Source organism: Eurytemora carolleeae, unplaced genomic scaffold (assembly GCF_000591075.1).
Source record: "Eurytemora carolleeae unplaced genomic scaffold, Eaff_2.0 scaffold1385, whole genome shotgun sequence".
Classification (NCBI taxonomy): domain Eukaryota; kingdom Metazoa; phylum Arthropoda; class Copepoda; order Calanoida; family Temoridae; genus Eurytemora; species Eurytemora carolleeae.
Window position 1 is genome coordinate 64,585 of NW_019397273.1, and position 27,524 is coordinate 92,108.

The 27,524-nt window shown below is 32.6% G+C and overlaps 1 protein-coding gene and 2 long non-coding RNA genes across 4 annotated transcripts in view; 2 read left to right on the forward strand and 1 right to left on the reverse strand.

Moving 5' to 3' along the window:
• The window catches only part of LOC111713190 (uncharacterized), a 62,377-nt gene extending 39,294 nt beyond the window's left edge, over positions 1–23,083 (forward strand). Inside the window, exons 1-3 of one of the 2 annotated variants that reach the window (XM_023488012.1) lie at positions 14,152–16,412; positions 16,859–16,903; positions 22,200–23,083. In XM_023488012.1, coding sequence (XP_023343780.1) covers positions 22,419–22,895 — 477 coding nt within the window. In that variant the 5' untranslated portion in view covers positions 14,152–16,412; positions 16,859–16,903; positions 22,200–22,418 and the 3' untranslated portion in view covers positions 22,896–23,083. Of the gene's footprint in view, positions 1–14,151; positions 16,413–16,858; positions 16,904–22,199 lie in introns of those variants that run through there. The other variant, XM_023488011.1, reaches the window with a different exon arrangement.
• On the reverse strand, positions 1,761–4,783 carry LOC111713193 (uncharacterized). Its single transcript, XR_002767620.1, has 3 exons — positions 4,643–4,783; positions 2,601–2,733; positions 1,761–2,300 (listed from the first exon to the last, which is right to left on the reverse strand). It is a non-coding gene; the product is annotated as an uncharacterized LOC111713193 (long non-coding RNA).
• On the forward strand, positions 10,855–12,710 carry LOC111713191 (uncharacterized). Its single transcript, XR_002767618.1, has 2 exons — positions 10,855–10,958; positions 12,660–12,710. It is a non-coding gene; the product is annotated as an uncharacterized LOC111713191 (long non-coding RNA).
• Positions 23,084–27,524: the final 4,441 nt, after the last annotated feature.

Genomic DNA, 27,524 nt, shown 5'->3' on the forward strand with positions numbered 1-27,524 from the left:
AGAGTGAGGAGAAATTTTGCCAGGGAATTCCCTGGTCAAAAAGTTCCCAGTGAAAGATCAATATTCCGGCTTGTGGATAAATTTGAAACTAAATATACAGTTGAAAACCTTCACAAGGGTAACAGTGGACCAAGGAGGACAGCAAGGACGGATGCGGTGGTGAGGCAGGTGGAGAATGTGGTGACCAGGGACTGTAGGGTTGAGTATGATAGACCACCAAACACCAGTAGGAGAAACGAACTCAACCTCTCCAAGTCGACCTGGAACAGAATTTTAAGAAATGACCTGAATTTTACTTGTTACAGGTAAAACTTGTATGTCAAAATAAAATACTATTTATTAATTAGCTTTGTTAACCCTAAAAAGACTGGGTCTGAATCTATGTAAAACCTGAAGGGGGGAGGGGGTGGGGTAGTGTCCAGAAAATGTTGGAAAACATAAAAAAAAAATAGTATTATAGCTATCTACATTTTTCTAGAGCTTGATCAGAAATAGTTTTATTCTAGTGTTTTCAAACAAGTTCTTAAGAACAAGTGTCATAATAAACAAAGTAGTTAAAGGGTATCCTTAAAAACTTTGTCTGATCAAATATGAATTAGATATCAATGTTTATAATATCAGCTGTTTGGGTTGAAGTTTGTGGAAGGAATCCTCAATTCTGTAGGGTACCAAGACCATATTAAGAATGTCTGTATCCCACAGCTGAAAGGGTTGAATAATGGCACTCTTGATGGCATCACCTTCCAACAAGATGGAGCCAATATTCATCGGCAGCCAGCATTCCTTGATTGGCTTGACCAGACCTTTCAGGGTCGAGTTTTAGCCCTAGGGGCTGAGCAGCTTGGCCGGTCAGGTCATTCCTGGGCACCGCGTTCGCCTGATTTGTCGGTTCCTGATTTTGCAATCTGGCCTCTGATGAAAAGGCAGGTTTACCAGCATCCTCGACCCACCAACATCAACGAGCTGAAAGCCAAGATTACAAGAGTCGTTTATGATCTCAATTCCCAGCCTGAACTTATCCAGAAGTGTCACATTGGTGTGAAAAGCCATGCTCGTCTCTGCTTCCATAATCATGGCGGACATTTTGAATTCATGAAATAAATATTTCTCTAAATCGTCTCAATTATTTTCTAAAAAAAACATTAATTTTTTCGATAGTTGAAATACAACTCTACATTATATAACCTAATTAGATACATTGCAAGTATACATATTTTGCAATAGTTACAGAAACAATTACTTAGTAAACAAGAGATATTTTTCTTAAAGATTAACCATAGCAAAATTGTATTCCATTTGGAACTTATTCTCATGTAATGTAATGGCCTATTGATTAACATGGCAACGTATAAAACTATTTTTTAGTTGTAGAGAATCCTAAATTTAAGGAAATAGAAAATATAAATTCTGTACAGTCGTCTCTTAAGTAGCATTTTTTGTGGGTTACCCTGTATATAATGTGAAAAAAGTCGCTAAGTTTAACAAGGGAAAATAAAGTTTATCAATTTGGCTATTATTGGTACTAGGTTGAATATTCGAATTCTCATCAATTTATCGAATTGGAAAATATTGAAAATTGACCCGAGTTAAGCCAAAAACACATTTCTTGACTACTTGAAAGTCATGAAAAGAAAAAAAAACGATTATTGACCATAATTTGCTCGATTTTCAATATTTTTAAATTTTATATATTGACCTGAACTCCAATATTTGGTTGGTACCCATGTTATATTTGCGTTTGTTAAATAATATAAAAAAATTGTAGACAAGTTGAAATTACTCGGTACTTTCAGGGTGTTTTAAAAATTTAAAAAATTATTACACAAGTTTTTTAAAAACTGACGACAAAATATCAAGAGTCCCTTTATCTAAAATAAAATTTTTTTGGGTAATTTCTGCCTTTAATATTGCTACCATACTGCCATACTGTTGTAGAATCAGACATGTATCCTCTACTTAATGGAGGGTCACTTGAAATTGGGTCGACAGTTTCTTAAATCTGTCAGGATCAACAGACCCGGAAAAAATGACATCTACTCACGTTTCATACTAATCAAAATAATGCTACAAAATGTTAATTCTGTTTTTATTCTTTATTGTAAATTTTGTTCGGAATGAAAATGAGGTTTGGGAGAATTAATTTGGCTGTGGAAGAAGATCGGAGAACTCTGCTGGGAAGGGGTAGCGCGTCTGACCCTCCTCTACCAACCCCTGTCTCCTCAGATTTGTAATTTGACGTTTTATCTTAAAGAGCCAGGGGCAGTCTACATATTTGTTCCAGTCTACAGCGACCTCACACTCTCAATAATTGTAAGGGTTAGGATGAGCTGGGGATTAACCTATTTAGAATGAAAAAGAATTTATTTCAAATTATTTTTAAGTTTTCAAAATCAAGGAGACCAAATTTTAAAAAGTTTTTCCACTTTAGAAAACAGTGGTCTATATTTTCCATTATCACCCTCCCACCTTCGTACAAAAACAAAAACGTTTATTATCCCAAAAAAAATTGATTTAAAAAAATAAAAATTTCACTACGCAAATCTATTACAGAAAACTTTGGAATGGGATGACGATTTGTAGACTCAAGGTTTAAATAATACCTATATGCACACCCAGGTTTTTTCCCGCATTGTGCTTCTTGGCGCCAGCAGGAATTTGAATGCTTGGTTTTTTTCTCCCAAACTCCATCATCATTCTCAACACCTGCTCCCTCTCTTTAGCAATGTGCCCAACCTGAAAAAATTATATTTCAAATTTTAAATAACTTAAAACTAGAGCTGGGCATTGTATTAATCAAAGTGCTTTTCTTGAGAATAATAACAAACAATGAACAATTGAATTATACGGCATGGTAAGCGAAAATATCAATATGATGAAGACGGCTTTTGTATTTAAGTTTTAATTGTTTACAAGCTTTTTTTGAATTACAAGTTTACAAGTAATTAAAGAGAAGCTTTTTAATTTGACAGCTTCTCTTTGCTTCCATGTTTTTGTTTATTCATGCTGTTTAAAAGCATGATATAAATCAAAATTCAATTCGAAAGTCGTCTTCATTATATTGATATTATCGCCTACCATTGTACAGGGTGTCCCACGAAACATGACAATAGCAAGACGACTTGAAAGTCGTCTTTGATATATGAATTTATTTGTGACATTTAGTCTTCTATCTACTTTAACATGTATGATTCTTGAAACAATTATCACATAATTCTCCTAGCCCTGGCATTTCCAAAAAGTGGTCTGCGTTTTTTGTGCTTTGAATATTACCGGAGATATAAAGAGTTTGGTTCAGATTTCAATTTTGTTAAATAAAAGCAAAATTGTCGAAATCTGAACGAAATTCTTCATATCTCGGGCAATATTGAAAGCACAAAAAAGGCAGACCACATTTTGGAAATGGCAGGACTAGGGGAATTTTGTGATTATTATCTCTAGAAATTTACTTCTAAAATTAGGTTGACAAATAAACATAGCAAATTATATCAAAAATCAAGACGACATTCGAGTCCTCTTGCATACTGTCATGTTTCGTGGGACACCCTGTACCTAAATAACAGTTAAAATATCAACAAAATTTATAAAAAAAACTCTAAGATTTATCAATCTTTATGCATATAGATTAGAAGCTTTAACATAATTTCAAGTGACCCTCAGCCTATATTATAGGGTGGCATGTCTAATTCTCAACGGTATCCTTAAAAGTGTCTTGATTTAATTAGATATCTGTTTTTGTTACTTTGGCATTTCTTATTAAAGTAAAAATGGAAAACTATCCGAATTAAACACTAATCAAGTGAGAAAAAAATTCACTATCATTTCTCTTTAAATGGAGGGTCACTTAAAATAACAATAACAGTCCCTTTTAGGAATTTAAAAAATTGTGTACAAAAATAGTTTACTAGGACAGACCCGAAAGGGGGGTGCGGGGGGATCTCACGACGTGACGGCACGGACAAGACGGACAAACACTTTTAAATGTCACAACATGTGTGAATGAGGTGAAAGCGTAAGTAAGACGGTCTGCAACCTGGTCCCGGTGTTCTGTCAACTGTGTTAAGTTCTAAGAAGTTCTACGCAGTATTTAATTATAAAAAAGAAATATTCTCAAGGTGTTTGAAATTAAGTTCTATATTCTACTATGTATTAACAATACAATGACCAGACAAATTGAGAATGCCCCGTAATTTTTTTATTATTCTCTCTGGGTATCGCTCAACTTAACAAATTAATAAAGAAGACATTCACAATCATACATCAACTGTCATGTTTCGTGGGACACCCTGTAGAATGCCCTTTTTAGATTCATTTTGGTTTCTTTTATATCGTAATTTTGAACCAAGATGTTGCGTTTTTTTCCCCGACGATATTCAGCTGATTATTCTTTAGAACTCTAGAATATTACACCTTTATGGCCTATGACACACAAAATTATGGCTTTACAAGTTTGTTAAAAAATAGAATGCCGTTTTTAAATCCATTTTGTGTCTTTTCTTTCTTAATTTTGAACTGATTTGTTGCAGTTTTTGCCCGACAATATTCAGCTAAATATTCTAACTCGGGAATAAAATGTTCTTTTTTAGAATCGATATAACCAATTTTGATAAACATTAAACGAAGTGAAGGGGGCACTATTTTATACCTATAAGATTGCTAAGGAACTCTTCCACATCAAAAAAATACGAAGAATGTGATGCATAGCTTAGACCATAGTTTAGTGTTGCAATGTTGCAGTCCACATGAGGAGTCATTTTTAATCTGAAATTAAATAGTTTGAATTGACATGAAAGCAATTAGTGATGGGAAATATTCAAAGGATAAACAAAAATCTAAAAATCTTATGCCAAATTTTGACCCTCACAGAAAATTTACTCAAAACAAACAAAAAACGAATCATTTAAAAAACATTTTTAGTTTGTTTCTCCCTTATATTTTCTCTTAGGATAAATTGCAAATATTTCAATAAAAACAAACTCAAAAAAGTTGTTTACATCGAGTTTGAGAATGTTTTGCGGCATTTTCCACAAAAGAAAGGGCCCTAGATAAAGACGCTTTATTGTAGAACATCTTTTATGGAGCATTTTCATTTTTACACAAATCTAAAATTTAATTGGGAAAATTTGATATTTCATCTTTGCCCTAACGTCGCCATATTTTTAAAAAATGTATTTATTTTCAAGGATCAGACACTTAAAAAAAATAATATTGAAAGGACGAGGATTTCGATGTGGTTTGGACGAGAAAATGATGAGAATGTGGTTCGAACTAGAGATTGATGTGGTTGGCCTTCCTCCCCTCGGTGAGGTGGGGGCTGGGGGTGCAGTGTGCACCATGGTCTAAGGTAAGGTAATGCTCAACTATTCGCAATTTATCCCCTTACTGATCTGACCTATACTGCAATATCGGACCAACGACAGCTGTTTATTCATGTATTTTTTGAGGTTTAGGTTAGGTAAAGTCTGGGCCGAGCGCTGCAGCTAGAACAGGCTAGGGAGCCAAGCGCTGGGACCAGGACCTAGGCTATGGGCTGAATCCATGTGTTATTGTTACGTGAGCTGCAAGCATGGTTAGGTTTTACTAGGGGGCAGGGACTAGGACATACTAGGGGACAGGGCGCTGTGGCCACATGACAAATTTTAACCATATATGTTATAAATGAGATCCATGTAAAATCGTTCTCTAGAACAGTTCCATGTCGAATGTTTAAGCGGTTGCATTATATACATGACACAAACAAATAGGTAATTTCCTAGAGAACGATTTTCGGACCACCCCCCCACCCCTATCAATTTTGTACAAGGATCTCATGTAATACATGGATAAAATTTGTCAATTGGCCACAGCGTCCTGCACCCTAGCCTGTCCTAGCCCCTGCTCTCGGCCCAGAAGCTGTCTTAACCGAGCTTAACCCTAAACAATACAAAAAAAAAGTAATGATAATTTGGATCAAAATTAGTGGTCATGTACAAAATTGATTATCAATGGATGGTTGATGAGTAATTTGGTGGACAACAAACTGAACAAAAACATTTTTTTTAATAGCCAGTGATTTAGGTGACCCACCCCCTACCCCCAGATCGGTAAGGATTCTTACTCAACAACACAAAACACATATAAACTCGAAGACAAATTTAAGAGTTTAGCACGATTGAATACAATTTATAGAAAACTTAAGAGAAATGCCGAATTGGTAAAAGTTAACAGCTGGAAACATTTCCGTTTCTTGTAAATTGCGCCTTAGTACATTGAGTACAATAGGCCACGTTTTATTACAGTGACAAATCACGGAACTTTTGTCGTCTTTGATTTATATTCTGAAATTCTTCTTTATTAATTAAGAATTTTGATATATCTTTTGCTTGTCGAGATATACAAACTTTCTTTATTTCATTTCACATCAGAATATAATTTTGGAATATTAAAAAAAATTACTTATCAATGTCAAAATAATTGAATTTTTTTATTAACAATGAAGAAATATTTTTTTACAATAATTATGCAATTTTTCAACTTATATTTGTTGAAAAAAACATATCTTTTACAAAAAATTTTGAATTTTGACTTTTTGAATATTATATTAAAAAAAATTAAATTAAGAAACAAATTTTAAAAAATAATGCTGATGTATATTTACAGTGTGGTAGGCGATAATATCAATATAATGGAGAAGACTTTTTAATTCAAGTTTTATAGTTAACAAGCTTTTTTTCTGAATTTCAAGGTTACATGTGATTAAAGAGAAGTCGTTTAAAAGCTTCTCTTTGTTTCCTTTTATTTGCGTAGTCATGTTGTTATAAAGCTCGATATAAATTAAAATTTAAACCATTGTCTTGGTATTATCGCACCAATGTATTATTTCACAAGTATTCATGTATTATTTCACTATTCATCCATGCAAGGACTTGATGATTGTTGATAACTTGTTTTACCAACAAAACGTCATTTTAATTTTCTTTATATGTCAGTGGTGCAGATCGGCCAGTTCTCTTGAAAATTGTTGAGCGATTTAAAATTCGGTGATGTTGAGGGACCAAACCTCTGTAAAGTAGAAAAGTAGATGTTAGTTCCACATTTATTGAAAATATATTTCGGTCTGGGTTGACCCTCGTCAGTTCATGAGATTGTTCACAATTGTTGAGCGTGTATAACAGCAGTGTTCACTGATGAAGTGAAAGTTAAACTAAACTACCGTCTACCTGGCACCTGCTATTGCTGTGCGGGTGCAGCCGCGCTTGGCAGGGATTCTTAGTAGAGCCGGCCGGGGCAAGTAACTTCTTAACTGTCTCTCTCTCTATCTATCTCTCAATTTCTATCATAAAATTTTTAGTTTTCTGATCAGGATACAATTTTTTATTATTAAAAAAAATTACAAATCAATGTCAAAAGAATTTAATTTTTAATCAACAATGAAGGAATATGTTTTTACAATATTTTTGTAATTTTAAAATATTTCATTTGTTTCAGAAACCAATTTTTTTTTTAAAAACCTGTTATTTTAAAAGTATATTTTTGGTTTTCAAATAAACATTATTTTTTAATATTATATTCAAAAAAAGTGTTTTCAATTTTTTTTTATATTTTATTGGTCGTGTAAATTTACAGTGAACTATATCTTTTAAAAATGAGAAAAATTTTAATTCATCTAATAAAAGGAGCTACATAAGACCGACATTTAGCTCTTTAATAATCACAAGGAGGAGGCTTTCATTAAAGTTTTGATTTTTTTAAATAACCCGGACGAAAAATCTAATTACTTCTTCTATGAACAATTATATTCTTTGTATTTTTGTAAAATGAAATTATTACAAGAAATAAATTACCCTTTGTCCATTTCTGAAAAGATTAAGAAAACGCTGACACAGAGAGTTTCATTGTTTGCCAGTAAAAATGTTTAACAATAAATCTTGAGAAATCTTCAGCACAATTCTTGTTTTTACCAGATATACTCTTAACCAAGGGTTGTTTTCAGTTAGGTAAGTTTTCAAAGAAAATCATTAAAACATTGTTTTTTGGGGGGTTTTGCAGTTTTAATGCCTTTATATTATCATATATTATTCAATTTGTGTTATTATTATGAATTATGCTTAGTTGAGTATATGAAAAATAGAGTTAGTAAAGAAAAATCAAAGACAAAAACTTGTAAAACTCGATCCAGTCTTACAAATTGATGCAAAGTAAATATTTATGTGGGATGGGTAAGATTTTAAAAAGTTTTGTTTTGAAAATTTTCTATTGCTTACAAAATGGTAAACCAATCATTTTGCAATTTTTAAATCAAAAAAACGATTTTTAATATCATTCCGTTTTATCTTTTATAAAAATGTAAAAAAGTTTTACCTAAAACCAAGGTTATAAGGCAAGGGAAGGCTGTAGCGAAATCTCTGCGTACATATTGAAACCAGTTCTCTCTGGGCAGTGTTTGGTAAACAAGACTAGATGCATAAGTGGTACGTACTCTAGTATCCGAGGAGGATTAAAGAATTAAATTTTTTAAATTTTGATAATTCACATAATTAGTTTCCTATGATCAGAATATTTCATTGATTTTTTATGAGAAAGATGGTTCCCATGTCAGGCTTGACATTCATCTTGTGTTTACTTTTCCGCCCAGAGACAGTACACTGCAGTACAAAAAATATTTACACCTCTGAAATAACTATCTTTACATTATAATTCTTTACCTAAAACAATATATGGAAATAACCCGAGCTTTTGTGTTCTGTATTACAAGTTCAAATATTGATCTCAATCTATGCAGATCTACAAATTAATTTAATTTCTCTTCGATATCTCGTTCTGTTCATACAATGCAGGGTTAACTTTACTTGAGGGATCAAGTTAAAAGTGCCCAAATTAGATTTCTAGATAAACAATATCAACAAAAAAAGTTCCGCCCTCAGAATTAGAAATATCAAAGAACAAACAAATGGTTTAAAAATAATTCGCGAAATTTACTGAAAAACCTGTTCTCTCAAAGATTAGTTGACAAAACTTATTTATCATTCTGTGATTGTAAAGATACAAATGGTTTTGATCATGTGTTTAGAAATTATGATATTATGTACGTACCTTCAACATGTTTGTGATTGTTTTTGTGAATATCTCTGTACATAATAGCTAATATGTAATTTAAACATTTTTCTGTAATAAAGGAATGCTTAGAAGTTGAACTTCAGAATTTCTCTTAAATTTTATTATCATTTTACAGTGGCTGAACTCACTTATGAGAAGGGAAGAAAGACATTTCCAACTTTTATTTACAGAAATTATATTGCCTGTACCTGTCCCTGTACCTGTATCTGCACCTGCACCTGCACCTGCACCTGCACCTGCACCTGTACCTGCACCTGTACCTATACCTGTACATGTACCTTTACCAGCACCTGTACCTGTACCTGTACCTGTACCTGTACCTGTACCTGTATCTATACCAGCACCTGTACATGTACCTGTACCTGTACCTGCACATGTACCTGTACCTGTACCTGTACCTGTACCTGTACCTGTACCTGTACCTGTACCTGTACCTGTACCTGTACCTGTACCTGTACCTGTACCTGTACCTGTACCTGTACCTGTACCCTGCACCTGCACCTGCACCTGCACCTGCACCTGCACCTGCACCTGCACCTGCACCTGCACCTGCACCTGCACCTGCACCTGCACCAGCACCTGCACCTGTACCTTTACCCTATCAAAGGGCTGTTAAAACTTTGTTTTATCACATCTGAAAACTTTAGAATGGTGGATATCGAGATCATTACTAGATCCTCTCTTTTAGCTACTCTCCAGACTAATTTTTTTTTAAAATTTGTTTCATAAACCTTCCCTGGGGTCACATGAAGTCCCCCACACAATTTGGGCCCGATCGATTCAACTGCTTTGACGTTTATTGGATACAAAAAGACAAGCAAAATATTTATAAGTAGAGTGGGTATTGTAAATGTGAGTTATAGTAAAAGCACTATTAAATCTGTTTATTGTTAAGTTTGGAATAACAAGCAGTATTTTGAAATAAATGAAATCACGTGGATAATCTGAGCTATATGGGAATCTATAATCCCATATCCACTTTTTTATTCAAACCCTATCACGGGGGGGGGGGTATTTTACACCCCTCCCCCCCCCCGTGGTTTATTTTGAACAACTTAAAAATGGCTTACATTAGAATGTTAAAACTTTTCAGCTTTTTCAACATCACAGTTGTGAACAATTTTTACAAAAAAAAACTTTTTGTTGATGCATAGGGTAGGATGGAGAATGGTCGGGTCGGTGTTTAAAAAAATCAGAAATGGTTATAAACGTTTTTATTAATTTAGCTCCTGAAAAACTTTGAAAAGGCCCTGAAAAATGAATTCAATAACATATGTCATATGTTAATATTTATTAAAAGTAAAAATATTTTCGATATAGTTTTGAACTTTTTAATAATCCTCCCTTTCACTCTAACCATTAAAGTTAGAGGTCTAATTTTTTTAATGAGCAGGCCTTGAAAAAATGGACTAGGGACTTGTATCACACTCCCCTATCTCAACTCTAAGGGCAAAATCATATCAAAATCTATATTAGACAGAAATAGCCCAATCAGGATAGGGTTAAAGATATTTGGATATCAATACTTTCTCTGCTCTCTTATTATTTAAACGCTAAATTCCTTGGCTACTCAAATTATCCAATTACCGAATTATTGAGTAATAACAAAAACCTAATAATCAAGAAGTTCTCTCCATGTGCAATATGAAGGCTGTAATATCCAAAATCATATTTTTACAACACTATTAAACCCTAATGTTATTGAATAATAACAGAATTTCTTCATTAAATAGTTTTCATGGTACACTTGTTTAAACTCTGATTTCATTCAAATCCTTAACTTCAAGAGGTAAACTACTCTTCTTGTTCTCTTCTTCATCTCTACTATTGGATATACTCTATCCCTGCAGTGCTGCCCGGCACAGGTGAGATTTAGCCTAATAGCGATCATTATTTACCAATTTTTACTTTTTAAATATTGATTATTTAACCCTTATTTATAACCATGTAATCTTAGGATTTACAAGAATACCATCACATATTTACAACATTTGAAGACCTTCTATAACCAGTTTAAATAACAAATCTTACAGTTATATTTTCTCAAGGGCAGCTGTAGTACATCAGAATTTCCGAGCCGGGTCAACCATTCCCGTCCAAGTTTGTACTGTACCTAGCTCTATGGACAGGACTAGCCGGTGCAACAAGGTTGACGCGGTCAGACTTTATGCTTCATATAGGTTACTTTTACTAAAGGGGCAGATTTGCGTGGTCTGTCCAAAACGAATTGGTTTGGTTTTACGGAGAGGGTGGTTTGTGACTAAAAATTTGGGCCTGATCAGCACACAACCTTTGGACGTATATTTAATTTTAAAAAGTGTTCATGAAAATCTTAAATATGGATAGGCCATGATGTCACAGGATTAAGTGTTCATCAAAGATATTTCCTCAATACATGTTGTAATTCGAGTAAGATTTAAAGGGAGTGACAGGCAATGTATGGTAGCTGAACTGAGAATGTAGTACTATCAGAGAAATGTTTTAATTAAGTATAATTACTAAGTTTGAGCGCAAAGTCGATGTTAAAAATCATCCATTTGGGTGGTTAAGTTTTGAGAGTCGATTTTTGTAAACAATGAAACATTACAGGAACCAATACATTTTTATTTTCTTAAACTGTTCCTAAAGAACTAATAAGTTAACTGTAGAATTTTTACTACATTTTTCGTCGTCGTTATTGAATATTTTTTTAAAACCGACTCTCAAAATCATCCCTCAAAAAATTAACAATCTGTGAGGATTTTAAAGATTGAAATTGCGCACTTGCTGACAACTATTCACAATAAAACGTCTCAAATGATACCTGAAAAGTTTCTCCCCAATACTACATTCTTAGTTCAACTACCATAAATTGCCAGTAAATCCATTTAAACTCCCTCAGTTTACATTCCTATTTATTATAATATATCAACTGAAATAACCGGCGTTGCCCATGGCATTAAAAAAAAATATTTAATTTTGAGAAGATTTAAAAATCGAAAATGAGCAAAGAGCATTATATTGTTTGAAATTGATGGAAAACTATAATTTTCAGGAAGTAGCTGATGATGATGGTGATGTAAGATGTGGAACCTACTTGTTACATAAAATGTATCGAATACTATATATAGGAAGTAGCTGATGATGATGGTGATGTAAGATGTGGAACCTATTTGTTACATGAAATGTATCGAATACTTTATATAGGAAGTAGCTGATGATGATGGTGATGTAAGATGTGGAACCTACTTGTTGCATGAAATGTATTGAATACTATATATAGGAAGTAGCTGATGATGATGGTGATGTAAGATGTGGAACCTACTTGATACATGAAATGTATTGAATACTATATATAAAAAGTAGCTGGAGATGATGGTGATGTAAGATGTGGTACCTACTTGTTGCATGAAATGTATTGAATACTATATATAGGAAATAACTGGAGATGATGGTGATGTAAGATGTGGAACCTACTTGTTACGTGAAATGTATTGAATACTATATATAGAAAGTAGCTGATGATGATGGTGATGTAAGGTGTGGAACCTACTTGTTACATGAAATGTACTGAATACTATATATAGGAAGTAGCTGGAGATGATGGTGATGTAAGATGTGGAACCTACTTGTTGCATGAAATGTATTAAATACTATATATAGAAGTAGCTGGAGATGATGGTGATGTAAGGTGTGGAACCTAATTGTTACATGAAATGTATTGAATACTATATATAGAAAGTAGCTGGAGATGATGGTGATGTAAGATGTGGAACCTATTTGTTGCATGAAATGTATTAAATACTATATATAGAAGTAGCTGGAGATGATGGTGATGTAAGATGTGGAACCTACTTGTTGCATGAAATGTATTGAATACTATATATATAGGAAGTAGCTGGAGATGATGGTGATGTAAGATGTGGTACCTACTTGTTGCATAAAATATATTGAATACTATATATAGGAAGTAGCTGGAGATTATGGTGATGTAAGATGTGGAACCTTTTTGTTGCATGAAATGTATTGATTACTATATATAGGAAGTAGCTGGAGATGATGGTGATGTAAGATGTGGTACCTCCTTGTTGCATAAAATATATTGAATACTTTATATAAGGAGTAGCTGGAGATGATGGTGATGTAAGATGTGGTACCTACATTGTTGCATGAAATATATTGAATACTATATATAGGAAGTAGCTGGAGATGATGGTGATGTAAGATGTGGAGCCTACTTGTTGCATGGAATGTATTGAACACTTGTTAACGGATAACAGCAAACACACCAGACAAATTGAACAATAGGCCCATTGGAACACTAGTGGGGGAGATATATTTTCCCCAACAAATCTTTCCAGGTTGCGGCCGCAAACACACAACAGAATAACCCCTGTCTCAAAAAAATCGATAAGAAAAAGCTTTCACATCATCCAGACAGAACAAACACTAGGCCGAGAGAATATCAGAAATATATGACGACGACATTTAAACATTGATTTTCTTTATTATTCCTGCGAGGTGGGATAAGCATTACAGTTAAACTATGCGAGGTGGGGAAACCATTTTTATTAAGAGCCAGTTAAAAAAAAAAAAATAATTGATTTAGAGAATATAAATAAATAACAAATATTTTAGAACAAAATTTAGTTATAGTTAATAAATTATAACCATTTAAATTCTTAACTCCCTTACATTTTTGAACTGAAGAGTTCCTATATTCAATAATATGAAAACAAAAAAGGCCAAATATACACATTAAGTAGTTTTTGTTGTACTGAAAATTTTTAATATCACAATTTCATTGCCAATCATCATGGAAACATTACATAAATTATAGATTTTATTGATTCTAATAAATAAAAAACAATAATTTTATCTTACTGTTTGTATCCAATAACTGTCATTACGGTTGAACCGATTGGACCCAACTTTTGTGTGGGACCTCACATGGCCCTAGGGAAGGTTTATGAATGAACAAAATTTAAAAAAATGCCTCCATCAAAATTCGATTTTCATTAAATGTTTTAAAATTTTGAAAAACCACGAAATTTTTTGTTTAAATCCGCAAACTTTTTTTGTTTTGTTTTACAATGTACACAAAGAGAACATGTTCACAATTAAAATAGAAGATGGGCGCGAAGCGTCCTAAAAGCCTATTATCTTTAATAGTGGCAAAGAAAAACAAGAAACGAATTACATGTTAAATGTACATAGTACAACTATACTGATGGTAATAGTAAACAAAACAGAATTTTGTAAACATTTACGTTATAAAATGACACAAATTTGTATTGCAAGGGGTACTAATGTATCTTAATTTACAAATATGTATCCTCTTGGCGTCAATGGACTTATAGAATGTCGTCTTCTAAATATATTCGAGCCTGGTGTTTGTCCAGTCAGGATTATGTGCTTTATTTCCTGAAAATAACATAAATTATAAATTGGTTACTTCTACAAATGTTTTAATAAATGTTTATAATAAAAAATTTTACGATGTATTAGTGGATGATAAAGGGGTTAACTATTGGTGAACAATACTAAAAGACGTTTTTAAACAAGGTTGGAGGCCGTGCTAGGAGGGGGAGGGGGGTTCAGTTGTGACAGTGGTGTGGGAGGTGATGATGTCCTCTGCAGTTTGATAACAGGTGGCGAGGACGGAGTGGTCGTAGGTGAGGAATTCCAGATTGGTTTCCAGTTGGTGAATGAATTGTTTGGACAGTGCCTTAAGAGCATATATTCGGTTCTCCTTGATTGCATTTTTAAAGGCATTAGAGAGGAGAAGGATGGGATGATTGGGTGGGGGTCGGAGGGGTTGGAGTGGTGTCATCGGTTCCCAGTTCCTCATCCAGGTTGTGGACATGGTTGGTGGGCGTGGGGCAGATTGTGCATCCTAACAATCTGCAGGGAGAGTTTCTTGTACATCTTTGAACTTCCTGATAAGGGGTTTCAGGAGGAAGGTCTTTGAGAGAATCCTCGTGGAGAGGAGTAGTTGGATTCATCTTTAGGTTGTCATGTAGATCCGTCAGGGTTAAATCAAAATGTTAACAGATAACAGCATACACACCAGACAAATTGAACAATAGGCCCATCAGAACACTAGTGGGGGAGATATATTTTCCCCAACAAATCTTTCCATGTTGCGGCCGCAAACACACAACAGAATAACCCCCATCTCAAGAAAATCGATAACAAAAAGCTTTATTTCCTGAAAATAACATGAATTATAAATTGGTTACTTATACAAATGTTGTTATAAAAGTTTATAATAAAAAATCTTACGATTTATTAGCAGATGATAAAGGGGTTAACTATTGTTGAACAGTACTATAAGACGTTTCTAAACTTCTGAAATAAATGACAGTTGATTATTAACAAAAGTCACTAATTCTTTATATGAAAATATTCTTTGTTTAACTTTTGAAATGGATTCACAATAAACAAGAGTGTTTAGACTCTGTTCCCGGAGAACAAAGAAAAGGGGGCCAAAATTATTTGGTTTGGTGTCTCTGAGAAGGGATTTAAGTTAAATCGACCTTACACGGAGAGATCTTATAGTTAATGGTTGACAACACTATATATAGGAAATAGCTGGAGATGATGGTGATGTAAGGTGTGGAACATACTTGTTTCATGGAATGTATTGAATACTATATATAAGAAGTAGCTGGAGATGATGGTGATGTAAGATGTGGAACCTACTTGTTGCATTAAATGTATTGAATACTATATATATAGGAAGTAGCTGATGATGATGGTGATGTAAGATTTGGAACCTACTTGTTGCATGAAATGTATTGAATACTATATACAGGAAGTATCTGGAGATGATGGTGATATAAGATGTGGAACCTACTTGTTACATGAAATGTATTGAATACTATATATAAGAAGTAGCTGGAGATGATGGTGATATAAAATGTGGAACCTACTTGTTGCATGAAATGTATTGCATACTATATATAGGAAGTATCTGGAGATGATGGTGATGTAAGATGTGGAACCTACTTGTTGCATGAAATGAATTGAATACTATATATAGGAAGTATCTGGAGTTGATGGTGATGTAAGATGTGGAACCTATTTGTTGCATGAAATGTATTGAATACTATATATAGGAAGTAGCTGATGATGATGGTGATGTAAGATGTGGAACCTACTTGTTACATGAAATGTATTGAATACTATATATAGGAAGTATCTGGAGTTGATGGTGATGTAAGATGTGGAACCTACTTGTTGCATGAAATGTACACTAATTACTACCAACAATGCAACTGCAGTTGAAGCTGGATGCCATGATGGATGTATCTACATCAAGATGAATGATCGCTCAGGTATAGAAATTGTTTGAAAGGAATTGAGTTTTTGTCACACACTCAAAAATTCTAATACCTTTAGCTTTGCAACCAGATGGTGTAAACCTTTGATATAAAAACTTCGAATTTTTAGCCATGTCCTAGAACATTGGGTTACTAAGATATAGGATTTAGTAAATCAGAGTTTACAATATCATTGCAATCCAATGTCGTAGATTTTAGATATATTTCAAACTATGAATTCAGTAATATCAAAATACCTCTTTTGTTCCAAAAAAAAAATGTTTTTCCAATATTGGCACCCAGAGAATAGTTATTGGATGGTTTGAAATTCTAATCTCAAAAATTGTTTAATTTAAATTGAATTTGATTGCACAAATCCCATAAATCATTATTACATTGCTATTAACATCTAAATTGCACTTCACATTTGAATTTAATCAAACATATATTACATTGTTTAGGGGCTTTGTATTGTTTTGGAAATGGAGATCTGACTTCTTTTTGCCGTAAGTTTTTATTTAAATATTTTACCAAATTATTGTGTACTTTATCACTCATGGTCACTTCAAAGTAAATTTTATTATAGAAGTGCTGTAAAGTAATCTTTTTGTAATGATATTAAACTGTATATTTTATCTCGCTGCCAGAAAGGTTATTGGTTCCTGGATTCTCTTTAAAACTCAAGAGTATTTCTAACAAATTTTTTCTTCAATTTAATTAATAATAAAATTGAATTTAACTTGAGCCTTGAACCTTCTTGATAAAGATAAAATTTTCTGTCCAAAAACTTTATAGCACCGCGAACCAAATAGTTATAAATAGTTAATTTGAAAAACCACAGAAAATTACAGTTTAAAACGTTGTTTATGATTTTTTTTATCGTGCCTAAAGTGCTTTGTACCGTGGATGGTGATATTGAGAATTTTTATCTTGAGAATTTAGTTTCCGAAGCTGAAGATCAAAATTTTAATATTTTTAATCCATTGGTCCGACTGTTTAATGTCTAATGTTCGGCCATAAGAAATAAAATTTATGTTTTTTCACAGATTAAGCATGCTAAATTATTGCGAATTAATTTATGTGGACCTTTGGCATTGCCTAAAGTGTCATTAAATAGACAAATAAAATAATATTATTTTCAATTCCTGATGCAAGCCCAAGATCGAGGTTTGGGGTAGATTACTAAAATTTTAGTCATCTGATTTTCACCATTGCAATTTTTAACAATTACATATAAATTTGAAAAAAAGGTTTTTAGCATTTTAAAAATTAATTTTAAAGTGGACGTTTTCAGATATTTAAGAGAAATTTAATTTGATTAAATTTGAATTTTTCATTCATTTTTGGAGCTCAAAAATCTAAATCTAATTGGAGATTATAACAGATATAAGATAAGATAAGATAAGATAAGAAAAGATAAGATAAGATAAGATAAGATAAGATCAGATAAGTAAAGATAAGATAAGATAAGATACGATAAAATAAAATAAGATAAGATAAGATAAGAAAGATAAGATAAGATAAGATAAGATAAGATAAGATCAGATAAGTAAAGATAAGATAAGATAAGATACGATAAAATAAAATAAGATAAGATAAGATAAGATAAGATAAGTTGACTTTCTGGTATTTGGCCACTATATACCTGTAACTACCAATGAGTTGACTATCTGATATTTGGCAACTATATACCTGTAACTACCAATGAGTTGACTATCTGATATTAGACCACTATATGCCAGTAACTACCAATGAGTTAACTATCTGATTTTTGATCACTATATACCTGTAACTACCAATGGGTTGACTATTTGGTATTTGACCACTATATACCTGTAACTACTGATAAGTTGATTATCTGGAATTTGGCCACTCTATACCTGTTACTACAATGAGTTAACTATCTGATATTTGACCACTATAAACTTGTAACTACCAAAGAGTTAACTGTCTGATATTTTACCACTATAAACCTGTAACTACCAATGAGTTGATTATCTGATATTTGGCCACTATATACCTGAAACTATCAATGACTTAACTATCTGATATTTGACCACTATATACCTGTAACTACCAATGAGTTGACTATCTGATATTTGGCCACTATATACCTGTAACTACCAATGAGTTGACTATCTGATATTTGACCACTAAAAAACCTGTAACTACCAATGAGTTGACTATCTGATATTTGACCACTATGTACCTGTAACTACCAATGAGTTGACTATCTGATATTTGGCCACTATATACCTGTTACTACAATGATTAAACAATCTGGTATTTGACCACTATATACCTGTAACTACCAAGGAGTTGACTATCTGATATTTGGCCACTATATACCTGTAACTACCAATGAGTTAACTATCTGATATTTGACTACTATATACCTTTAACTACAAATGAGTTAACTATCTGATATTTGACCACTATAAACCTGTAACTACCAATGAGTTAACTAACGGGGATTGAACCACTACATACCTGTAACTACCAATGAGTTGACTATCTGATATTAGACCACTATATACCTGTAACTACTAATGAGTTAACTAACGGGGATTGAACCACTATATACCTGTAACTACCAATGAGTTAACTAACGGGGATTGAACCACTATATACCTGTAACTACCAATGAGTTGACTATCTGATATTAGACCACTATATACCTGTAACTACTTATGAGTTGACTATCTGGTTTTTGACCACTATATGCCTGTAACTACCAATGAGTTAACAATCTGATATTTGGCCACTATATACCTGTAACTACCAATGAGTTAACTATCTGGTATTTGACCACTATATACCTGTAACTACCAATGAGTTAACAATCTGGTATTTGACCACTATATACCTGTAACTACCAATGAGTTGACTATCTGATATTTGGCCACTATATACCTGTAACTACCAATGAGTTAACTAACTGGGATTGGACCACCATATACTTGTAACTACTAGTGAGTTGACTATCTGGTATTTGACCACTATATGCCTGCAACTACCAATGAGTTAACAATCTGGTATTTGACCACTATAAACCTTTGACTACCAATGAGTTAATTATCTGGTATTTGGCCACTATATACCTGTAACTACCAATGAGTTGATTATCTGGTGTTTGTAAATTATAAGTATATTATGTTCTTGTATGTAGTTTCTGTTGTGGGCATAACATTCATTCAGTATAGGATAACAATAATCTGGGATTTGGAGAAAACAACAAGCTTTTTCTTTTACTTGTTTCATTTGAATAAAAGTACTTGATTTGTGCTTTAATACATTCTTGGTGAAAATTAGATAATCAAAAAAATCATAAATATGGCAAACTCAAAATTTGAATCCCTAAATCTTTGCAACCTTAATGTTTAAACCTTAGATATTTTAAATTTAGATTATCTGATCTAATAAAATTCATAGTTTGAAATTTAAAATTTCTGTGACATTGGTTTTCAAAGGAATGGCATATAAATATCTAAGTATGGATGCTTAAAATACATAGTTAGTATTAAAATTGTTTGTTAAAATTCAAACAATTCTTATTTTTGAGACAGTCTTTAGTAAATTAAATTTGTGATCTTTTGTTAAATTGTAAAACTTTTAATTTGTATTATTATTTTCTGGATAAAAGATCCTTCTCTGAACATTCAAAGTTGTTGCATTTTTTTGAATTTTTTGCACTTTGTCAGATAAAAGTGCAATTTCGTTTTAATGCACTATTTCTTTTCAGAAAAGTTTGTTTAAAATATTTTTGAAACTTATCATTTTCTAATACTGATCTTTCCAAGGTTAGTTTTTCAGGAATTTATACGTCAGGAGTTTGTTCTTACGAAGTTTATATTTCAAGAGTTGTACTTCTGTTGTTTATATTTCAGAATTTTTGTATTTCAGGAGTTTGTATTTCAGGAGTTTGTATTTAAGAAGTTCGTATTTAAGGTAGTGTGTAAATGAAACCCTCTGCATTCCTTTTACTCCTTGGTTTAGAAGATATATCTTATCTTTATTCTATTTATATAATTTGCTAGTGTTGTTTCAGTGTTCAAGGATAAGTATGTACTCTTTATACAAAATTAATCCTATGGGACAAAGCTAGAATATTTATTATCAAATGTGTTCTAGGCTACATAGTCAGCTAAACAAACTTCTAGATTAAATGACATTTCCACAAAATTTTGTTTTTATCATTCCACTGGGGCAAAGCTGGGCATTTTATGTCTAAAACTAAAAGCCCTATATTTTTTCTTTCAACAAACAAATAAAGAAAAATGTTTCCGAAATCAGAACAAACATTTGTGATTTTAAAGGACCTCCCATTGAAAGAGTAGCAGGTTGATTCGCGAAAGTACCCATAAAAGCTTCCTCTGATAAAGTATGAATTAATCATATGTTTATGTTGAGCATGGATCAATTTATTTTGAAGTTTCACTTAAAAAGTGACTTGTGCCTTCATTGCTTATGAATGCAACTTTCTTAGAAGTCGGGATTTCTTCATTTATCTTAAAGTTTGGGAAAGTGGCAAATTATGATATATAATATAAAAAGATGCAGTGTACATGTACTATATGTATATATATAATACAGTTGACTAGGCTGTTTTGAGGACTATTGGTTAATTCTTACCAGCAAGATAGGTCATTAAAAAACGGTGCTATTGAAATGCTTCACCACAGAAATGTTTCACCACGGAAATTTTATCTTAAAAAGCGGAAACCCTTCAAAAGTAGTTTTTTTGAGTTGTCTCCACAATTTCTGTGAGAAATACGGAAATCCCTCAAAACCCAGCTTTTGAAGGGTTTCCTATTTATTTAGATCCGTTTCCTAATATTTTTAACTGACAAATATTTTTGGGGAATTTCCCAATATTTTGAGGGATTTCCCAAAGTTTTTGAGGCATTTCCGCAAAATGTTTGAGGCTTTACCTTATATTTTAAAAATCTAATAGTTGAGGTGTTTCCTCTTTTTTTTGAGAGAGGTTTCCGCAAAATTTTTAAGGGGTTTCCGAATTCTTAAAACTTCTATTTAATTTTTGAGGTGTTTTAGTATTTCTATAAACTTCATTTAGTTGAGGTGTTATGTTTTGCAAATTTTTTTTAGGATATTCCGTATCTTTAAAAACTCTATTTAGTTGAGGTGTTTCCTCTTTGTTTTGATGTGTTTCCGCCAAATTTTTGAGAGGTTTTGAATTTTTAGAATCTTCATATTTCAAGAGATTCAGGTCATCTTTACAGTCTTACACTTTGTGGGTAACCCTGTGGTGCTATGGAAACGCCTCACCACGGAAACGCTTCAACAGAATCAGACCCAAAAAAACGGAAACCTCCTCAACATGAATTTTTTTGAGGCTTTTCCTGTTTTTTCAAAAATTATCGGAAATCCTTCAAATCTAATTTTAAGAGGAATTTCCTGTTTTTTTTATCCATTTCCCCAATTTTTAGGTCAGATTCCGGTCTATACAGGTCTTATATTTTTGAGTGATTTCTCAATATTTTTGAGGGATTTCCCAATATTTTACATCAGTTTCCTCATTTTTTGAGGTCATTTCTGGTTTTCAAAAAAGTTTTTTCTCCTCTTTTTTGGGTCCGATTCCTCATATTTTGGGTCTGTTTCCAGTTTTCAAAAAAGTTTTAAATTCTCAGTTTGTTGATCGGTTTCCTCTGTTTTTGGGTCCGTTTCTGGTTTTCAAAATAAGTTTTAAATTCTCAGTTTGTTGATTGGTTTTCCATTTTTTTGGTTTGGATTCCTCAGTTTTAGGGTCTGTTTCTGGTTTTCAAAAAAGTTTTATATTCTCAGTTTGTTGATCGGTTTCCTCTTGATACTGTTGTACTTCGGATTGTTCTTGAAAAGAGTGAACAGTCCCTTGAATACAACTGGATACCAGGGATCAGTACAACCCGAGCTGTAGCAGTAGACACAAGTCTCCTGCACACTACCACTCTGGGTCCTGTGCTACATACAGCAAGCAGACAGCATACAGAGGGAACCTTTCTGGACGAGCTACAGCAGGAGAAGATGAACCGGGTTCCTGTTATTGTGCGGAACCCCGCCCACATTGAGGAAGTAGAGCTGGATGAAGATGAAGTTGATCCAGCTGATATCACTCCTCTTATCAGTGGAGACACTCCCATTATCACTGTCCCAGCCTCGGAGGACGAGAACGTAGCTGAGGATGTAGTAGAGGATGGTGATGAGGATGAGGATTTGCAGTTTATCCTAGAGAAGATGGAGAAGCTTGATACAGAGTTCAAGGAACTCCGAAAGGAGATTATGGATCTCCTGTCCTCTATTCCTGAGGACACTAGCTCCCTCCAGCCTGCTGTTGTCCCCCAAGTTGAGGTTTGGGACACAGGGAAGGCTTGGGAGCAAGAATACAGGCTGTATCCTGACCCTACTAGGAAAGAGGTCAGTGACAGGCTGTCTAACCAGGTTTGGGATTTAAAAGAACAGTTTGTTTTTATTTACTATTTTCAAATTTTGTTTATCAAATAATCTTGTTTTGTTTCATAAGTGTGTAAATACTTGAGAATTGACATGATATGAATTCTGGTAATTGTTTCAAAACCAGGATATGTTCCAAAAACACTGCATGAGCTGAAATCCAGTAATTGTCTCAAATCCAGGATATGTTCTGAAAACGCAACGTGAGCTGAAATTCGGTAATTGTTTCAAAATAGGGATATGTTCGAAAATGAAATCAAGAATCATCAAATATTAATTCTCGCACCTTAATATTAGTTTTAAATTGACATTTATTGTTTCAATTTATAGTTTTAGCCATTTTTAAAAAAAATATGGTGTAATTTTGTTCTACTCATTTTGGATTTAAAGATATATTCTCTTGAAAAAGATAAATTTGTAGATTTGGCCCATAGTTTTGGAACTAATATCCCATGAAATACACTGTAAATATTAAAACGTAATAAAAAAACAAGAATTTTTGGAAAAGAATATCACAGCAGTTTTTCTTAATAAATTATCCATAAATTTTGAATATTTTGAAAACGGCGAAAATAAAAAAACAAAAACATTTTTTGATTATTTTTATAAGAAAAACTGAATGTAGAACAATATTTTTAAAACTATTAATAATGCGAGTCATTATTATTAAGAAAAAGTGGATACAAATATAACAATTTCAGGATACATATTCGCACCACCTCTATTTTAGAGTAGACACCACCTAGTGGCCAAATGCGGCAGCTCTCGAATCATAATTTCTGGATTAAAAAATCATATTTTTTGAATAATTTGAAAAAACTTCCACATGAATTATACACATATTAAGTTAATTAAATTAAAACACAAACAGAAAAAAACAAATTGGTAATTAAATAAGATTTATTGTATAAATATGTAAACAGTACAAAATGGCATTTGGCATTCTCCTGTCCCCTCCCCCCCTCCCTCCCTACAGCCACCCCCCCTTGTTCACATGCAGTTTGTGCGCATTTACCGTAGAAAAGATTATTTATACTTATTGTACTGAGGAAAAAAATTATAACATACAGTAAATATAAAAATTCATTGAAATACTCCATAATTAATAACATGAAATACCATGCATTTGATATTAAATTTATAATATAACTATTATTAAATTGTGATTTGAAAATCAAATAAATAATATAAAATGAGATGCAGTGGTAGGCGATAATATCAAGATAATGGAGACGACTTTTTAATTCGAGTNTTCTAACAATCAGCTGTTTAAACTTTTACTTTCTAATTGCGTCAAACAGGTTTACCGGGCTAATTACTTTCTACATTTACAATATTCAGAAATAATTGTCGGACCGCTAATAATCGAGACTCTTTTCCAGCCATCCAGCACATAAGTTCGCCACCTTGTACGTTCCATTCATGTAATGAAAAATATATTAATTACCAATGGATTATTTTCTTGTTAATGTATAATTTGTTTTAAAGACTGTATTATGAGGTCTACGTTGTAAACCGCAATCCTGCGAATTGTATATCTCCTGCCACTTTAATATGTTAACATGTTATTGTGCAATAAATATTACTTACTTACTTACTTACTTACTTAGCATGGCCGGGGGGCGGGGGCCGGTATACGCCCTAACTCCTATCCTAAAATTTTGATTTATTTCATTTCACATCATAATAGAATTTTTTTTATTAAAAAAAATTACAAATCAATGTCAAAATAAGTTAATTTTTAATCAACAATGAATGAATATGTTTTTACAAATTTTTGTAATTTTTCAAATTTCATTTGTTGAAAAAACATATCTTTTACAAAAAACTTAATAAAAGGAAAAAATATTTTTAGTTTTCAAATAAACATAATTTTTGAATATTATATTAAAAAAAATTAAATTAAGAAACAAATTTTAAAAGATATTGCTGATTTATATTTACAGTGTAGGAAGATGACTTTTAACCACAAAAGCTAGGACTTAAACTAGCTCATGAACATTAGACATAGCAATTCTACAGTGTAAATGGACCCATTTCACTTAAATAGTGTTTTGCTAAGTTATCACTGTGTGAAATGTTTAACTTATTTAATATTATTATTTTCCATGTGGTTTTTGCAGTATTTTAGGGAAAAGGTTTAATGCTGTGCGGCATTATTTTCAACTGCGCACTAGCACAATAATTTGAGTCATCAGAGTTATATAGTTTTGAGTTTGTATTTTTAGTTTTTCGGGAATAAAACATTCCATGCTGGCATAAACGTCCATGAATATTTTAATGTGTTAACTTTTATGCATGTTGAAAACATCTATTATAGTCAGGGTTGTATAATGTATGTAGATTTAATTCTAAATATGCTTGAATTCGTTAGACGCCCCTAACCTCGCCCCAAAGTATAGTGGATATTAGGTTAGGTTACTCCATTCCCATCCGGATAGTATTTCCGTTGGACTAAACTTCACACCTATTGCAACATTGGACCTGGTAAATTCCTGGTCCTAAAATCGCTCTTCAGAAAAGACCCTCAAAGACCTATGACAGCAGTTGTTTTAACTGAGTACAGAAAAATACTCTACTTCCTCTTCTTCTGACGACGATGAAAATCGTCCGATTGTGAAATTCCTGCATCAAGTATTCACATGCGTAAGCTGCAGAACCTTACATAGTCACTTTATTAAGTAATAGTTTAGTATAATGTTATTTCAGAGCTTTTCTATTCCAGACCCCATATTAATTTTGTACATGTCATTCTTGTTGTGAAGTACGGTTCTATCTTCAGATTGTAGTAACATTTTTGTAATAACAATTAAATATTTCTTATAATATCGAGGTTGTATACAAATTTCTACATGTCATGGGCACATCAGCTAGGGAGGTGAGATCATATTTTTTGATTTTTTTTGTTGATTTTGGAATAAATAAAGAGCTTTTCTGTTTTTTGAAATTTAATTTTTTTTTCTATAATCTAGGAGGAAAAAAGTTTCCTTGCATTTTTATCAATCTGACAGTAATGTAATGCTTTTACAGAAAAACATGTCCTTCCATTATCCTCAATACTGCCATTGTTCAAATTATGCCACCATTGTGATGCTACTCGAACTACTAAGCCAAATGTTTTATCTTTTGGGATGTATCTAAGGATAAGCTTTTTAAATGTGTAATGTTGGGTCAGATTCAGATTCTGATAAAAAAATAAAAATTAATAACTATATGTTAGTTTGAAATAAAAAAAAAAAAACATTTGTTTAAGCGCAAAGTGGATTAAGCTGCAAGCTGAGGGAGTGCAAAGTTCAAGAACATAATCCTGTAGTCTGGAAGTAGGGTGCCTTTTTGCTTTAATCTTGATCTGCTTAAAGCTTGGGTTTTGCCAGGTCATCTATATGTGATCCATTAAATTGAATGTTAAATTGAATATTATATGTTATAGTCGGAGGATGTAGTAGCCTCATACACTTGTTTAACTAATTCCTTGTCAGAATTAATTGTCAAATTGAGCCAACAGCCATTGTTGTTCTCAATCTTGATCTCAAATCAATTAATGCCAAATTCACAGTAGCTTAATGCAGAGATTTTTATTACCTTCAGTTTAATATAAACGCTTTCAAAGTACCTTAATATATGTAAATTGCACTGTGATATAAGTACGGGAGAAGACCTAATGTTTAAACAAAGAAGCACTCTGCCATTGTCAACACTTCAAGAAGAAACATAAATTGTTAGTTATTATAAAGGCACCCTGCTTATTCTTCTTCTTAATTACTGAACTATATTAATTGTTGAATTGCTTTCAGAAAAAAAAGAAAAAAAAAACATTTTTTAAGTAAATTCAATGATGAGACATTTATGACAATCTAAAAGTCTTTGAATAGCATGATCTGAAGTACTAGTCTGATCCTCGGCCTTGAATATTTGAGCTGCAAAGTGGTGGAGATGGGGGGGGGATCATTGTAAGCAAAACCAATATTAAGTTTTTTTCTGATTTATTTTGATGACACTTTTCTTCTTTTATTTTTATTTGCTTTTACTTCCCTGTTTTGTCTAATTATAATTTCTTTCCCAAAAAAGCATTCAATCCCTTACATGCCAACACAATCCAAACTTGTGAAATATTCTATTTAATATTAACTTGGTTGAGAGGGACACATTGTTCGTTATGCCAAAAGAAGTGTCATGTCCATTAGGTAATTCTTTAATTTTTATTTTTAACTCAAAAACGTTTAGTAAGATAAAGATTGTGTTTTCATAATGTTTAAAGTAAGTGAAACCATAAGTAAAATTGAAGATATAGAAAAACTTGTTGATATTTGAAATGATTGTTTTGTTTGATAAGTGATGACACATGGTTTATAAGATTTTGGCTAAAACATATTATAAGATTTTGGCTAAAGTATATACCCAGCAAGAAAAAATACAAAGAACGGAGGAGAAAAGGTGCACCGTTAATCATGTCGCGGAGATCGAAAACTGGAACTCCGATTCTCAAAGAACGGAGGTTCAGCGGTATCCTATACTGATGCGATTGAGGTGCACTGAACGGTGCCCGAACGGAGTGATTTCCGAGGCACCGTTTTTACTCCGTTTTTAGAGCTCCGTTGCTACTCCTCTCTTAGAGCTCCGTTGCTCCTCCTCTTTTGGAGCTAGCACAGCTAGCACCTAATGGGGCCTAAGAACCTCCTG